This window comes from Pseudophryne corroboree, chromosome 4 (assembly GCF_028390025.1).
Source record: "Pseudophryne corroboree isolate aPseCor3 chromosome 4, aPseCor3.hap2, whole genome shotgun sequence".
NCBI classification, from domain to species: domain Eukaryota; kingdom Metazoa; phylum Chordata; class Amphibia; order Anura; family Myobatrachidae; genus Pseudophryne; species Pseudophryne corroboree.
In genome coordinates, this window is record NC_086447.1 from 317,265,912 (window position 1) to 317,282,693 (window position 16,782).

Consider the following 16,782-nt stretch of genomic DNA (forward strand, 5'->3'; position numbering starts at 1 on the left):
CAACAGCAGGTCGGACTGCTACAATTACAAGGGCTACTTTAGCATTGTTCTCATGGCGATGGTCAATGCAAACTATGAATTTATTTTCCTGAATGTTGGGAAAAATGGTCGTTGCTCAGATGGTGGGTCCTTGAAAAATATGCGCTTCTATGATACGCGCTTCTATGACACCACCAACTCCATTCATCTGCTGCCTGTTGAACAAACAAAGAATGGCCTGGAATTTGTGTTTGTGGCAGATGAGGCCTTCACACTGCACGAACACATAATGAAGCCCTACCTGCAAAGAGTCCTAAACCACGATAGGCGCATTTTCAACTACCGCCTTTCTAGGACCCGTCGGGTTGTTGAGAATGCATTTGGCATTCTCAGCAACCGGTTCAGGATCTTCCACCGACCCATCAACATGAGGCAGGACAAAATTGACTGTAGGTGTAGTAAAAGCATGCTGTATACTGCACAACATGCTCCAACGCAAGGCCACAAGGCAAATGCTGGACCGGAAGACCCTAACCAACCAGTGGTGAAAGTGCCGATTTCCTGGGTGAGACCACCGGCAGTAACCTTACGCGGCACTGCAAGGGCAAAAGAGGTCCATGGAAAATTATTATGCCCTTTTCAATGGGTAAAAACAATTTAAAAGCAACTTACCCCTTCGGCCTCCTCCACATCCAGACTTCCCTCTTCGGACTCTGACATCACCACTAGGGACTCCTTAGCTGACTGTTTCTCCAGGAGGAAGTTTATTTCTTTGTAGTACCACAGCTGCGGCACATACACCTTGTCTGCACCGGCCCCTTGACCAAGACTGTCCATATATTGGCAATTTTCTTCCCGACCCAGGCCGCCGATGCCGCAAAGAAGGTGGGCTTCGAGTACTCCACCAGGCGGTTATAAGCAGCCTCCCTCTTCTGTTTGTTGGTTTAGTCTGGTGAGGACGTCAGCCATAGACACTCCTCCACACGGTACAGGCTGATAAAGCCCTATAGGAAATCGCGGCTCTTGTAAGACATCTGCAGAATGCAAAAAAGGAAAAATGAATAAACATGAAAAAAGTTCCATTAAGCTGGTTAAATAAAGTTTTTCTAGTATTTATTCTGGTTAAATAAAGTTTGTTTTTTAATTACTGCTGTGAGTTATCTGAAATATGTTCTGATAATACATTGGTGTGCAGGGTGCAGCAGCACAATGGTGGCCAGTGGCGCATTATAATGGCGTTTAGGTCACAGCCTGGGGCTTGCAGTGGTGCAGCATTTTGGGCAGGGAGCCAGTATAATGGTGGGTGCAGCAGCACAATGGTGGCAAGTGGCGGCCTGGGACTTGCAGCATTTTAGGCAGGGGGCCATTACAGTTGTGGGCAGTGGAGGTAAAACATCGTAATAATCATTGGTGGCTAGTGGTGAAGCCTGCCTACCTTGTCCACTGGGAGCTCAGCAGCATGCTTATCCTCTCCAGTCATGTGCGCAGTGGGGGGAAGAAGAGTGGCCAGGAAGTCTGCTCCGATCTTCACACATCGCAGTGTGATAAATCGAAAGTGGTAAAAAACAGCATGCGATCGCACCGCTATCTTGAGACGCGAGATTCGACTGGTGTGCCCGCAAATCACGTCACATGGTACCTAAAATGTGCATACAATCCCTTGATTTATCTTACAGATGTTTTCGAAATCGAAGGATTGTACCTGATATCTCACAAGTGTATGGGCTACATTACAATTATCTGGCAGATAATCTGCCAGAACTGGCTGGTTGGAATGAAAATCTGGTAATTGATGAGAGCAGATGACAATCAACCATTTGCTCCCAAACACTGGAAAATGGACAAAACCTGTTCAGACTAATTGGTTAAATCAGTGGTTCCGAAACGGTGTGCCTAAGCACCCTGGGGTGCCTCAGGACACTAGCAGGGGCGCCTTGGATTGGTGGTCCAGGACCAATTCAAACTATTTTTGGTCCCAAAGTAATAGGCAAAATCAGTGCTTGTGGCTGCCAATTATAAAATATGAGGACAAACAGAAGCAAGTATTGTCTCGCAACACACTAAAGAAACTAAGAATTACACACAAACATAATTTACTTATTATTTTCTAAATTTCTCAAACTTTTGGCCTAGGGGTGCCGTGAAAAAATTCTGATACTCTAGGGCACCATGATTAAAAAAAAAAAAGTGTTTGGGAACCACTGGGTTAAATCACTGATTTTAAAAATTTTTGTATGAACAAGCAAGGGCACATCATACCCCATTGGGAAATCTGTGGGACTATTGATCTACCATTCACCTCTGAATCTGCCCCATGGTTACTTGACACAAAGGGAGGGATTCTATTATCGGACCATTTGGGCAAATGGGGGCAAGCTGAAATGCGTCGTTAGCTGCTGGTTGCACCCAACAGAAGCAACAAGAACCAGCACCTAACTGGCACCTAACATTTTTTGGGATGTGATTGTACTTGCTCAATATTTTGGGCATCTGAAAAAAATTAAAATAATCTCTACAGCATATGAAGTATGTCCTTTTGTGTCTGATACAGGTGTGCTAGTGAGAGTGTACATAAAGAATTCAAGAAAGCCGTAGGAGCATGTCGAGTATATTTTCACACAGAATCTAATCAATTAATTATACTGGTAAGAAACTGTATTTATTTTGTACATTTAATGATGTTGTTATTAATATGCCAGTTTTAAAATAAAGGTAAAAAATAAAAGTTGATGCTAAAAGTAGCATGTTTTTTGTATTGAAATGTTTTGTTGTATTGAATACACATTGGTAAGGGATGATGTCCTTTATAAGGCTCAGATGCGTCCTCATACATCTAGCAGATGCCTGGTATGAGTGAGCCGCCAGGTCTCATGTAACTGAAATGTCCGGTGTTTCTTTTCTTTTTTACTGAAAATGCGTCTTAGTCGCAACAGGATGCACATGGAGACTGCCGCTTTAATTCAGAGACTTGTTCACACACCGATATAGAAGTGTCACATCAAATTAATAAGCACAGTCTCCTGTGTGACAGTCTCCTTTTTGGGAAAAAAAGGACTCCACGCTGCCTGGCTTGCTAAGAAGGGCTGTTTGGCATAACTGCAGCAAAGATGTAAGACGACATATCTGTAGGTTGGTTATTTGCAAAAGGAGCATTTAAGAGAACATCTGTTTGCTGTATTTGCTATACCACAGGTTTGATACAGTAGAGAAACACATTTGTTTGTAGAGTAGTATCCACTTATCACTCTAGTGGAGCAATACAATTCGTAGCAAGTTTTTGAACCAGCAATAGCACCCTACATTGCCCTTACTGCAAATTGTGCATTTTACAGCACCATAATTGTAGGAAAATACGTGATGGAAGCCAACCGTGGTATCCGGACTCCAGGTCGACAACAAAAAGGTCGACACACCTTAGGTCGACATGGGCAAAAGGTCGACATGAACAAGGTCGACATGAGTTTTTCACAATTTTTTTTCTTTTTTGGAACCTTTTCATACTTAACGATCCACGTGGACTACGATTGGAACGGTAATCTGTGCCCGAAGCATGGCGAGCGAAGCGGTGCACTAATTGGGGTTCCCGGTCACTCTACGAAGAAAACGACACAAAAAACAAACAAACTCATGTCGACCTTTTTCCATGTCGACCTTGTTCCTGTCGACCTTTTGTCCATGTCGACCAATTGGCGTTGACCTAAGGTGTCGACCTTTTTGTTGTCGACCTGGAGTCCTAGACCCGCCAACCGTATGTATGCACTGTCCATTACGCAAAAAAAAATGCAATTTTACATCGCCCCTAATTGAATTAACCATAGTTTTAGTGAATGACCTCTAAGTATAGACCCAGCAATAGAGGAGTGTTAATTTTTTTTAATGTGTCCCTGCTCCTACTGGAGCTCGAAACTGGGGATTAAATTGTGATCCCTGCTCCAGTACATGCACATGAGAAGTAAGTGGAGGATACCCAATGCTAGGGGGTATTTATGGAACTGCCTTTCATAGCTAGGCACATGATGGTTAAGGGGATCTGCACTGTTAGCATCTGTGGAGTGGCTTTCTACTTTACATTCCCACCAGAGCAGACACCATAGTCCTTTTAATGAAGCAGCAGTATCTCCTCCCTTCCGCCCTCTCATCTTCAAGGAAGTCATGGTCGTGTGTTTTGGTGTGCTGGATATTTTGTGAGTTCCAGTCTTGGTCCGTTGTCTTTTGCAGCTCCACGTCCTAGGTTTGCATCCTGCAGCTGTTCTATTTTAATGTTCTCTGGGAAGGGAAGAACCTCCAGGGTTATATTTACTCCCTGAAGGAAGTACAGTAACCACATTTCTTTTTCATCCACTAGGGGTCACTGGAGTACTCTTGGGATATGGACGGCGTAGCAGAACAAAGGCACTGAACATTTAAATTTAGAACTCTCCACCCCTCCATATCCCAGAGTACCTCAGTGTACGACCTCAGTGTTTTTTCTGTGCTCAAAGCACTAACATCGGCTTGTGGGATTCCCACACTTGGTGGAAGATTTTTTTTAATTTTTCATTTTTACACTTAGCACATCCCTTCCCAGTTTCTGGAAAAACATGGGTCCGGGATGGTGCCGCTGCAAGGCAGCGCATGGCGTGTCGGTCCTCACAAAGAGCACCCTCACAGCCACAGGCAGCCCACTGTCTCCTGCAACAGCTGGACGGAGCTTACACATAGAAGCCCCGTCACAGCCATGATCTGAGCAGCTGGACGGAGCTTACAGATAGAAGCCCGTCGCAGCCAGGAAGAAGTTATCAAAGAGCTGGACGGAGCTTACAGAAAGAACTTCTTCCTGGCTGTGACGGGGCTTCTTTCTGTAAGCTCCGTCCAGCTCTTTGATAACTTCTTCCTGGCTGTGACGGGGCTTATCAAAGAGCTGGACGGAGCTTACAGAAAGAAGCCCCGTCACAGCCATGATGAAGTGATCAAGAAGCTGGACGGAGCTTACAGATAGAAGCCCCGTCGCAGCTATGACCGGAGAAAAGGTATGTGGGGAAACGGGGCGGTCAGCGCAGGCTGCCGCCCCGCTGTGGGGGGTCCGTTCGGTGCGCCGCTCACTAACGCTCACTGCCACTTACCCAGCCGCTCCGTCCAGCGCCGTCAGCGCTGTATGTCTCCGTCTGCCGCTCCGTTCTCCCGGCCCCAGGCGCTCCGTCCTTCCGGCCCAGGCGCTCCGTCCTCCTGCCAGACGCTCCGTCAAGTGCAGCGCCCAGAGGCGCAGCGTCCACAGGGGGAGACCCGCCGCAGCTCGCCTAGCGACAGCTACGGCGCCCCGTCCAGCCGCCCGTCAGCGCTGTATTGAAGGTGCAGCGCCCACAGGGGGAGACCCGCCGCAACTCGCCTAGCGACAGCTACGGCGCCCCGTCCAGCCGCCCTCCGCTATTATAAAATGTATCTCTCGCCTCCATGCAAGGAGCTTCCCGGCTACAGGGAGTACAGAGAGGGGGGGGGGGGAACCTGGCTGATTACAGCGCGGCTGCAAAGGGGAAATAGCAGGCTGCCATATAGGAATGTTAATACAAAATTCACTGCAGGCAGTGTTTATATTAACTGGAAGGCTAACTGAAGGCATGTATTGTAAACTGCATGTGTTTTACTGTATACTAGACCTGTGATTATCACTGTATAATAGGCTATTAAGCCTATATTAACACTGCAGCAGGTATTGTAAATGTCCTGTGATTTTCAGTGTAAGCATGGCATGGGGGCCATTTTAATCATTCCTGTTTCTTCCAGTTTATAATTCCAGAACATTCCTGCCATACACCTCTACTCCACACGGAGGCGCAGGGGTGTTAGTGGGAATTTTTGTTCAGGTTTCACAATTAGCCATGTAAACTGTATTTCGACATAAATATATAGATATATATATTACACACCTTAAGTATTGTGCAGGTGTCTGCCCTTTGCCTATTGTGTTGTCTGTATGTATAAGGAGTAAGGCTCCAACACAGACTAAAAACAAGGTTTACTACAATAAATGACCAGTGGGTCAATGTCTCAAATTTACAGAGACTAAGGAGACTCTTACATCTAATCCGTCGAATTTAATAAACGACAGATCTTCAATGAGTTTCTTATTTAGAATATCTGACTAACATTTAAGTCTATTTACCCGTTTCCACATCTAAATGGGAGAATCCGCCATTGGTGAATTCATCTGTGCAAACATTATAAAGACCCAAGATACATTTGGGTCACTAGGCGCTCTAGGTATGGGAACAATGAATGGTAGATTTATTGTTAATAAGAAGCTGCAGAGTATCTCTGTAAAGCTTCTGCTGACGTCTGTTACCTCGATTCTCGCTTTTTATCGTCGCTAGTTTCAGCACGACAAGGCCAGAAGTTGGTTGGTACTATATTTGATATTCAGGGGAATCCTGGTCATTCCCAGACCTATGGTAAGCATTGGCAATTCAAAATGACTCCGTTCGACAGGAGCGGTAAGATCGGAGTCTCCGAAGTTACTCCGCCAGCTCTAATGGAGGAGTCTCAGACTTTCCAAAGGTCCAGCTTCCTTTTGGGTGTTAATTTAACTGGTCTTATCATTTAATACACGATGACAAATTCTATGTCAGACCTCACAGCAATAACTACTCGTGAGAAGGGTACATTAGACCAGCAGTCAGATAGGGGGGGGGGTTTGGCCAACCATAAATTGCCGCCTCCGGTATCAAAACGGAAATACTTTGGTCCGGTGTTTTAAGTCTTTAGACTTCAGTCTTTTCAAGGCTGTGGTACAAAAACAGTCACGACTTGTAACGCCAGGGCGCTAAAGTCAACAAGCCAGCGGCTTGACGGCCTCTTAGGCCTTCAAGAATTTCCAATTGTGGAAGCGCGCCTTCACACGTTACATTTGCCGGGTTACCAGACATCCACTCATGTATGTATCCACTATTTAAAGGACAAGACTGCCTCTGTCGGACGCAATTAGGCGTTTTGGCAGGTTGGAATTCAGTCTCTGCTGGTTTTTCAGCTGTTTTTATTTCCAGGCCTGGTACACCAACAGAGTCAGGGTTACTTATTCCCCTCTGTTTGGGGTACAAAAGCCAGAGGGCTCCTTCGCAGTCTCAATCAGCAAGTCACTTACTGCAGTTTGAAAATGGATTTTCTGCGGTTAGTATTTGCATATTTGGAGCCACAAAATTGCATAATTGCACTTGATCTTCACAATGCGTATTTACCCATTCCGGTTTGGTCACTGCATCACAGGTTCTAGCGTTTGCAAAACGCCACAACCATTAACCATTTCAGGTTCTACCATTTGGCTTCTTGTCAACGCCTCGGGTATTTACCAAGTGATGTTGGTGAGGATAGCTCATCTCAGAGCCCTGCCAGTGACAATCGTTCCATACTTAGACGATCTGCTCATAAGAACTCCGTCTCAACAGAGTTCCTCTAACTTGCGCTACTAATGTATACTGCGGTGGCAGGTCAAGTTCAAAAACAATCGCATCTAATTCCGTCTGAACGACGTCAATTCCTAGGTAAGATTATAAATACGGTAAATCAAAGACATTTACCTACTACACCAGCAAGAACAAATATACCATCTAGTAATTAGTGCAAAAGCCACGCACACTAGCGGTACATTGGTGTATTCGTGTTAGGAATAAGGATGTGTTTTCAAAGCGCTTTAGTTCGCCGGGCTTCACTCGCGTTTCCCACAGAGGGGCGAGGGTGTATATACTCTGGACGAGAGTCTCAGAGGTTCAGGAGTTGTAGTTAAAAAAGATCAGCGACAGGGGTTCTAAAACGGATCACGACAGATTGCTGTCGATAAATGTCCTGGAACTCCGTGCAATTTACAATGCACTACATACTTCGCTTTCAGTCTGACCAAGTGCAGTCAGACAACGCAACGGGAGTTGCATACACAACAACCAGAGAGGACCAAGAAGCCGCATGGCAATGCGGCAGGTAGCTCGAATCCTCAATTGCCCAGAACACCATTATGTGATGATGTCGACGGGGTTCATTCCGCAAATGGACATCTGTTAGACAGATGATCTCACCCGTCGGGATTTATATCCTGAAAACTGGGCATTAAATCCAGAGGTGTTTCATATGTGAATCCACAGGTGGGGTTACTCTCAGGTATACATGAGGGCATCTCGCCACAATTACAAACGCTCAGTATGTGTACAGAACGACAGATCACAAGGGCAGTGGCGGTGGAGGTTCTCACATTCGTGTGGTCATACAGCCTCGTGTATCTGGCTCCACCATTTTCCGCTGCTCTCTCCGTTGCTAAAACGGATCATAAGACAGTTCGTCACAGTCATACTAGTGATATCTCATGGGTTTCGGAGAGCTTGCTTCTCGAATCTCCAAGGAATACTTGCACACGATTTTGGCCCACTCATAATACGTCCAACCTGTTACAACAGGGACCGTTCTTTTACCCTTATTTACCTATGTACCGCGGCTGCGGTTGACGGGGTGGGGGTTCAGACCGCCCTCTTAAGAAAAGAAATAGGGCATTACAGTATCGGTTATACCAACCATGTTACGAGCTAGGAAGCCGCTTACGGCAGCTCATTATTACAAAATTTGGTGTGCCTATATAGGTGGGTGTGAAGCTCGGAAGTTTCCGACATCATCTTTCAAGTTACCCGTATTCTGTTATTTTACAGACGGGGTGGGATGGAGAACTGAGTTTATCTGCACTGAGGGTGCAGGTATCTGTGTGGTCAAGTTATTTTCAAAGACGTTTGACTCTATTGCGTCGGTACACACCTTTTCTACAAGGTGTCATCAAATGCAGCCTCCATTTATCCCACCTACAGCGCCATGCGACTTGAGGCTGGGTTCAGATTTCTTACAGTTTTCATATTTTGAACCCTTACAACAAATGGGGATTAAGTTTCTCACTTGGAAAACGTTTTCTTCTAGCCTTAGCTTCGGCAAGGGTTTTGTTTTCATATTTGGGTGCCTTGTATTCCAAGCCACCGTATTTGAGTTTTCTCATGACAAAGCAGAACTTCGGACGAATTCCGATTTCTTATTCTTCACATCAATATACCAATAGTGGTTCCTGTGTTGACAGCACATTCTAGAATTCTGAATGTAGTACACGCATTACGCGTCTATATGTCCCGAACGTCTACAGTACGTAATACGGATACGTTGTTTGTTCTCTATGATGCGGCCAACTGGGGTTAGCCAGTTTCTCAGCAGACATTATCCAGTTGGATAAAAATGACTACAAGTCAGGCTTACTTTAAGGCTAAGTTACAGTCGCCTTCGTCAGTAATAGCTCATTCCACAGGTTCTGTGGGAATGTCAGAACCAGCGGGTCGTGGAGCGTCTACGACGCGGCTACATAGCCTTCAGTGCACCACGTTTGTGCACGTTTACATGTTATGAATGGTTGCGGCATCAGCATCTAGCTTTGGCTGCCTACTGTTACAAGTGTCAAACAGCTCTCCCGCCCACGAGGGAAGCTTTGGTACGTCCCAAGAGTACTCCAGTGACCCCTAGTGGATGAAAAAGAAAATAGGATTTTGGTACTTACCAGGTAAATCCTTTTCTTTGAATCCATAGGGGGCACTGGACGCCCACCCAGAGCAGTTTTACCTGGGTTGTTTTAAGCTCGGAGGAGCTTATGGTAACACATTTTACCTGTTTGTATTAAGCTCAAAGGAGCTTATGGTAACACTTTTTCACCGATTGGTTCAAATTATAAAGGTCTATCGGTTATGCTGTCAACTGTTTAGTTGACAGTAACGTTATGGGTCAACTTTGTTGTTGTCCGTTATATTATAGGAATTCTCCATTGTCAACCTCTCTATAGTAGTTCGCTCAGTAAAAACACTGAGGTCGTACACTGAGGTACTCTGGGATATGGAGGGGTGGAGAGTTCTAAATTTAAATATTCAGTGCCTTTGTTCTGCTACGCCGTCCATATCCCAAGAGTACTCCAGTGCCCCCTATGGATTCAAAGAAAAGGATTTACCTGGTAAGTACCAAAATCCTATTTTTATCCTGCAGCATATCTTTCCAAGTTTCCTCCTTCCCTGTTTAGATTGTATGCCCTGTGTCTGACATGTGAGCGCCCACTGCCATGATGGAGTCAGTCTGGGCCAAGTCTCTGAACATACCCTAGGGAGTCGGGCAGGGATTTTCACTTTTCATTAATATTTGTGTAACCCATGGAATCAGTGTGAAGTAACACTGACCAGGCCACTTTATCCTCCACTTTTATTATAGCCCAAAGGTTTTAGGTATCGCAGATTGCTGTCCCTCTATACTCTGCTTTACAAAGATACAGGAATATAAGGATCCTTGTATAAGATGGATACGCCAAGAAATCTTACCTCCTAGGACCATCTCCTCATTCTGAGTCCTGTTTATGGATAGTGAAATTGATGCAACATTTAGACTGATTTTAACATTTGTTTTGGCAGTAGGGACGAGCAATTAATTTGGGTACTTGGAATCTGACAAACTTAGTGTTCATGCTAGGATGTTTGAGCAGGACTCCGTGCTCTGCCCAATTTAAAAATAGCAATATGTGCCCTGCCCTTTTAGCAGTATCTTTGGCAGTGTCCTGCTAAAACAGCCTGCCCTGTACCTTTTCCGGCTGCCGTGTCTGTCGAGTGGGTAGTGTTGCTGTTGACTGACTGCCAGGTGAATAGATGTTGTGCATAGCATCTGTTCACCGTGAGAAGGCTTTGGGGCAACCCAGCATGTCTGTAAGCATTCGGCACGCGCCCAAGAGTGACGGTGGGGGACTCATCACCCCCCCCCCCCGGGACTGCCATGCCCCCTTTTCAAGTGTACTGATGCCCTCCTGCAGTGCCTTGCCTTAATGACCACAGCCAACTCCATGCCCTGCCTTAATACTGGCAGGAACACTATGGCTTACTCTACAGCACTTCAACCTTTCAGTAGCGGGGGGTACTACCATCGTTATGGGACATGTTGGGGATCATATTTCAGTCTTGACACACTGTAAGCCACTGGACTATATACACTTAGTTCAAGGGGGACCCATGAGTCCTGTTTTGGTCTGAAACTGTTCTAGTTTTAAGATGGTAATACGTCATGAAAACAAGTAAAATACTGACCACCGTCCTGAGAGGTGGTTGTTCGGCAGGGCACTGCGCCTTAGCTGTCGCAATAGCAGCACGCCGCACACCCCTAACAGATGCCTGAAGGTGACGACAGTGGTGTGTACAAACCGGGGCCCCGCTGGGGAGTCTCCCGGTTCATAGTGTGGCAGGACACGGGCACGGCATACAGGACCTGGGGGGAGGGGATCTCCCTTTTTCTGGGTAATGGCTCTTTGGGGTTGAGTTGGATATGTGGGTTTCCAAAGTTACTGCAGGGAAATCCATGTTTCTCCCCTCTGGGGCCTCGCCAGCTAGGCGTTCCTACCCGGGGCCATCTGTTCAGTCCTTTCGGTCTAACATTTAGATTTAGGGCCAGAGGTGCGCCCAATGCGGCTAGAGGCACCAGAGGTAAGACCAGAAGACCTGCGAATACTGGTTCTCTGGAACAGAGCACCAGTTCTGCTTCCACTAAGTCCTCAGCATGACTGAGCCCACCCACCCCGAGGGTGATCTTGAGGTGGGAGCTCGACTGCGTCACTTCAGCCGCATCTGGGAAAGCTCCTGCCAGGATACCTGGGTAAGGGACCTCATTTCTCAGGGCTACAAGCTGGAGTTAGACGGTGCTCCTTCTCAACGATTTTTCAAATCAAGCTTACCAGCTTCGGAGGATACGCAAGTTACGTTGCAACAGGGCATCCAAAAGTTGGTCCAGTCCCACATCATTGTTCCAGTACCAATACAACAATGGGGAAAGGGTTATTACTCCAACCTGCTTGTGGTACCGAAGCCGGATGGCTCGGTAACGCCCATTTTGAATCTGAAGTCCTTGAACCCTTATCTCAGGGTTTTCAAGTTCAAGATGGAATCCTTAAGAGCAGTGATTGCGGGCCTGGAAGAACAGGAATTCATGGTTTCCCTGGATATCAAGGATGCTTACCTTCATATTCCAATTTGTCCACCTCATCAGGCTTATCAGAGGTTTGCCCTACTGTACAATAACTACCAGTTCCAGGCGCTACCCTTTGGCCTGTCCACAGATCAGAGGGTATTCACAAAGGTAATGGCGTAGATGATGTTCCAGCTCCGAGTCTAGGGGGTCTGCGTTGTCCCTTACCTGGATCTCCTGATAAAAGCAAGATCCAGGGAGCTTTTTATTGCTCCATATCGACCGCACTATCCAACTTCTGTCACACCATGGGTGGATTCTCAGTATACAGAAGTCCCACGATACTGTGGCTCAGAAGGTGTTCCTCCCGGAGGACAAGGCGAGAACTCTTCAGGAGATGGTGTGCATGGTACTCCGAACTGCTCGAGTATCTATCCATCTTTCCATAAGATTGTTGGGGAAGATGGTTGCCTCATACGCGGCGGTCCAATATGGCAGGTTCTATGCCAGAGCGTTTTTCAATTGGATCTCCTGAGCAAGTGGTCCGGATGATACGGCTGTCACCTCAGGCCATGATTTCCCTCCTGTGGTGGGTGCAGTCTTCCAATCTCCTGGAATTCAGGATTGGATCCTCTTCAAAACAGATGCGAGTCTAAGAGGATGGGGAGCTGTCACCCAAGGGGCTCCGTTCCAGGGCAGGTGGTAAGCCCACGAAGCCCTCCTTCCGATCAACATTCTGGAACTAAGGGCGATCTACAGTACTCTGCTTCAGCCCTCTCCTCTACTCAAGGATCACACGATCCAAGTACAGTCTGACAATGCCACAGCAGTGGCGTACATCAATCGGCTAGGAGGGACAAAAAGCAGAGCCTGCATGCAAGAGAGGTGTCAAGGATACTCCTCTGAGCGGAAAGAAATGCAAAAGCAATGTCGGCAGTCTTCATATCGGGTGTGGACAACTGGGAAGCGGACTTTCTGAGTCGTCACGATCTCCACCCAGGGGAGTGGGGGCTCCACCATCAAGTGTTTCAGCAGATCATTCACTGGTGTGGTTGCCCACAAATAGACATGATGGCTTCTTGACTCAACAAGAAACTTCACTGGTATTGCTCACGAACCAGGGAACCTCAGGCGAGGGCAGTGGATGCACTGACGTCACCTTGGCCTTACCATCTGGTCTGCCTGTTTCCTCCGATTCCGTTGCTCCCAAGGTCGAAGACCCTTGGCCTCTACCACTAAGAAGAGATCATCTTCTGCAAGGACTATTCGTCTACGCGGACTTACGGCAACTTTGACAGCTTCTGTGGTTGAGCGGGGCATCCTAGCTCACAAGGGCCTTTCCAAAAGAGTCATTGCTACCATGGTTCAGGCCAGGAAACCTGTGACATCAAAACACTATCATAAGATGTATCTTGGTGCGAGGACTGCTCATGTCAGCCTGCGGAGTTCCACTTGGGACGTTTCCTGCAGGCTGGTGTGGATAAGGGCTTACGTCTGCCTTCCATTAAGGTCCATAATTCAGCTCTCTCCATTTTCATCCAAAAGAAATTGGCATTATTGCCTGAAGTTCAGACCTTCTTGCAAGGAGTACTTCACATTCAACCTCCTTTTGTGCCGCCCATGGCACCCTGGGATTTGAATGTAGTGTTGGAATTTCTACAGTCCTCCTGGTTTGAACCTCTGATGACGGTAGAAGACAAGTATCTCACGTGGAAAACTGTGATGTTACTGGCCCTGGCTTCTGCTAGACGTGTCTCAGAATTGGGGGCCTTCTCGTAAAAGACCAAGTATGGACTTTTACACAATGACAGAGAAGAGCTCTGGACTAGGCAGCAGTTCCTGCTGAAGGTTGTCTCTGAGTTCCACCTGAATCAACTTACTGTGGTTCTGACACTTCTGCTGCTTCGGAGGCATTGGATGCTGTGCGAGCCCTGAAGATCTGTCAAGCAGACAGCTTGTATCAGAAAGACTGATTCCTTGTTCGTGCTCTATGATGCGCAGAAAAATAGTTTTCCTGCTTCAAAGCAGTCCATTGCTCGCTGGCTTAGGCTTACTATCCAACAGGCCTATGTGTCGGCAGCCTTACCTGTTCCTAAGTCTTTGAAGGTCCACTCTACAAGATCGGTGGGCTCTTCCTGGGCGACTGTCCGTGGAGTCTCGGCCTTGCAACTATGCCAAGCGCTACCTGGTCGGTGAAGAACACTTTTTTTGGTAAAATTCTACAAGTTTGATACCCAGTTTGGGCAGGTGGTGCTGCAGCAGTCTCCGCACATTCCCGCCTGTTCTGGAAGCTTTGGGACGTCACCATCGTACTAAGTCTACCCAATATCCCTTAAGGATGCTAGAGAAAATAGGATTTTAATTGCCTACCTGTAAATCCTTTTCTCGTAGTCCATAAGGGATATTGGGCGCCCCCCTCAATGTGTTGACTTTTCTGCAGGTTGTCTTTTCTTTAGTTACCTGTTCAGCTGTTGCTGTTGTTGTTTCCAGCTGTTACTGGTTGTTTTATGTTCGTGGTGTGCTGGTGTATAAATCTCACCTCTCCATTGTTCTGTTCCTTCTCTCATGTATGTCCTTTGGGCACTGTTTTACCTATAACTGCCTGTGGGAGGGGCATAGAGGGGAGGAGCCAGCACACCCAGTTGAAGAAATTTAAAGTACATTGGCTCCTTTGGACCCCGTCTATACCCTATCGTACTAATAGGCCCTACACACTGGGCGATATCAGTCAAAGATATGAACGATCTCGTTCATTAATGAACGAGATACCGTTCATATCTTTGAGTGTGGAGGCACCAGCGATGAACGATGCGCGGCTCCACGCTCGTTCATCGCTGGTGCCCCGTCGGCTGTGCATGCAGGCCAATAAGGACGATCTCGTCCATATTTGCCTGCAATTCTATGGAGCCGGGTGACGGCGGTTAGTGAAGAAACTTCACTGCCCCAATCCCCCCACCCGCCGGGCAGCTCGACGGTAGATCGTTAAATGTAGGGCCCTTATGTCTCCCCAATATCCCTTATGGACTACGAGAAAATAATTTATTGGTAGGTTATTTAAAATCCTATTTTCTGAGCAGTGTTTGGGAAAAAATATTTCAGTTAAGTGGTTAAAGAGCCAAGCTCTTGTTACTGCACTGTTACCTATGGTATCCACCTGACAAAACTCCCACCCCAACCTCTCCCCCCACTCATGGACTAAGAAGAATATTCTTTTCGTCCGAGTTTGAAACGAAGCATGGTAGTAATCACTAATAAGGTTTTAGACAAAATGGCGAACTGGGAATTTAAATTGCTGGTTACATTTAGGGCAGATTCCAAAAGTAACTATTTCCGCTGATATAGTTTATGTAAATTTCTGCATTAGCAACATATGTCACAATTCACAATAAAATGTAAAAAACATTTCTAGTGAAGGAGATACATATCCATGGGGATACTTTATAGCGAACAAACCACACTATACACACAACGGCTTTTGCGCATTGTTTACTATGGTTTCACTCGGTATGGTTCATCCTTATTCTGGCATTGTCTAATTTTTGCTTCATATCTAATTTTTCATTATCTTTTAACCTCTTGTGATATTGCTTCCCTATTGTACCCTATGTAAACTTTAACTAAAAACCTGGGGTGCATGAAAATGGGGATAAACACATGTAATGAAAATTAATATTGATTCAAGTTCTAGGCATCTCATTGGAAATACATAGGACAACCATAAGGCTGAGAGCAGAGATACGTGTATTTGGGTGGGTGAAGCCTAAAGCTGGGCATACACTATACAATTATCTGGCAGATAATCTGTGGTTGGAATGGAAACCTAGTAATGGATGAGAGCCGCTGATCAACTATTTGCTACCAAACACTGGAAAATGAACAAAACCTGTTTATGCAAATTGGTTAAATCACGGACTGGTTTTGTCCATTTTCCAGTATTTGGTAGCAAATAATCTGCCATATAATTGAATAGTGTATGTCCAGCTCTAAAGCTGATTTCATTATAATTAATCCTCATGATGCTCTATAAGAGGTTTGTTGCCCAAGGTAATTTCAATACCACTTTTGTGGAAAATAATACACTAGTAATCTCTTGGGAAGATCATTTTTAATGCTGAGTACATTAAATGAGCAGGAAGGAATGCATCCTGTATTTGGAGCATATGAAAGGGACTGGCAAAGTATATAGCATTTTTCTCAAATTTTTTAAATTTTTTTTGTTAACATAGCAATGTTTGTTTGTTTGAAGATTCTTTGTGTTGAGCATTTGCCAAAGTTAGACTAATTTTACATCCAGTTACTTCAGATAGTGCAGGATTCATGTTTCTTGAATCTGCAGTATTGACTATAACCTCTGATTATGAGAGGTTGCACTTTATTCTCATGGTATACTCCTATTGTTAATTGCTTTTGCAGTTTATTTATAATAACAGTTTCTTATATAGTGTACCATATTCCGTTGCGCTTTACAGTTAGAACAACAATAATGGAACAAACTGGGCAAAAAAAGACAGACCTAGAGGTATTAATGTCTGTTTTGTGTTTTACCTCTTTGAAGTCTGCTAGTGAAGCAACAGTGAAGCGGGTAAATATACTGAGTGACATGCACCTCCGCAGTATCCGTACAAAGCTAATGCTTATGTCAAGGAATGAAGAGGCAACCAAGCACTTAGAAGTAAGTTTTGGTTTTACATTTTTATGCTGTGATCTAATAATAAGTAACTGATTTATTGTTTTTTGTTCCCCTGTTTATAACTGATGTGTATAAAGGACTAAAACCTGATCATTGAGCAGTTGCAACTATTGTAACTAATTGGGGGGTATTCAATTGTTTCAAAA

The 16,782-nt window shown here is 45.6% G+C and overlaps 1 protein-coding gene across 2 annotated transcripts in view; it reads left to right on the plus strand.

Moving 5' to 3' along the window:
* The window catches only part of FXR1 (FMR1 autosomal homolog 1), a 244,414-nt gene that overhangs the window by 146,321 nt on the left and 81,311 nt on the right, over positions 1-16,782 (plus strand). For both annotated transcript variants that reach the window (XM_063916328.1, XM_063916327.1), the window contains exons 6-7: positions 2,531-2,624; positions 16,502-16,618. In XM_063916328.1, coding sequence (XP_063772398.1) covers positions 2,531-2,624; positions 16,502-16,618 — 211 coding nt within the window. The remainder of the gene's footprint in view (positions 1-2,530; positions 2,625-16,501; positions 16,619-16,782) is intronic.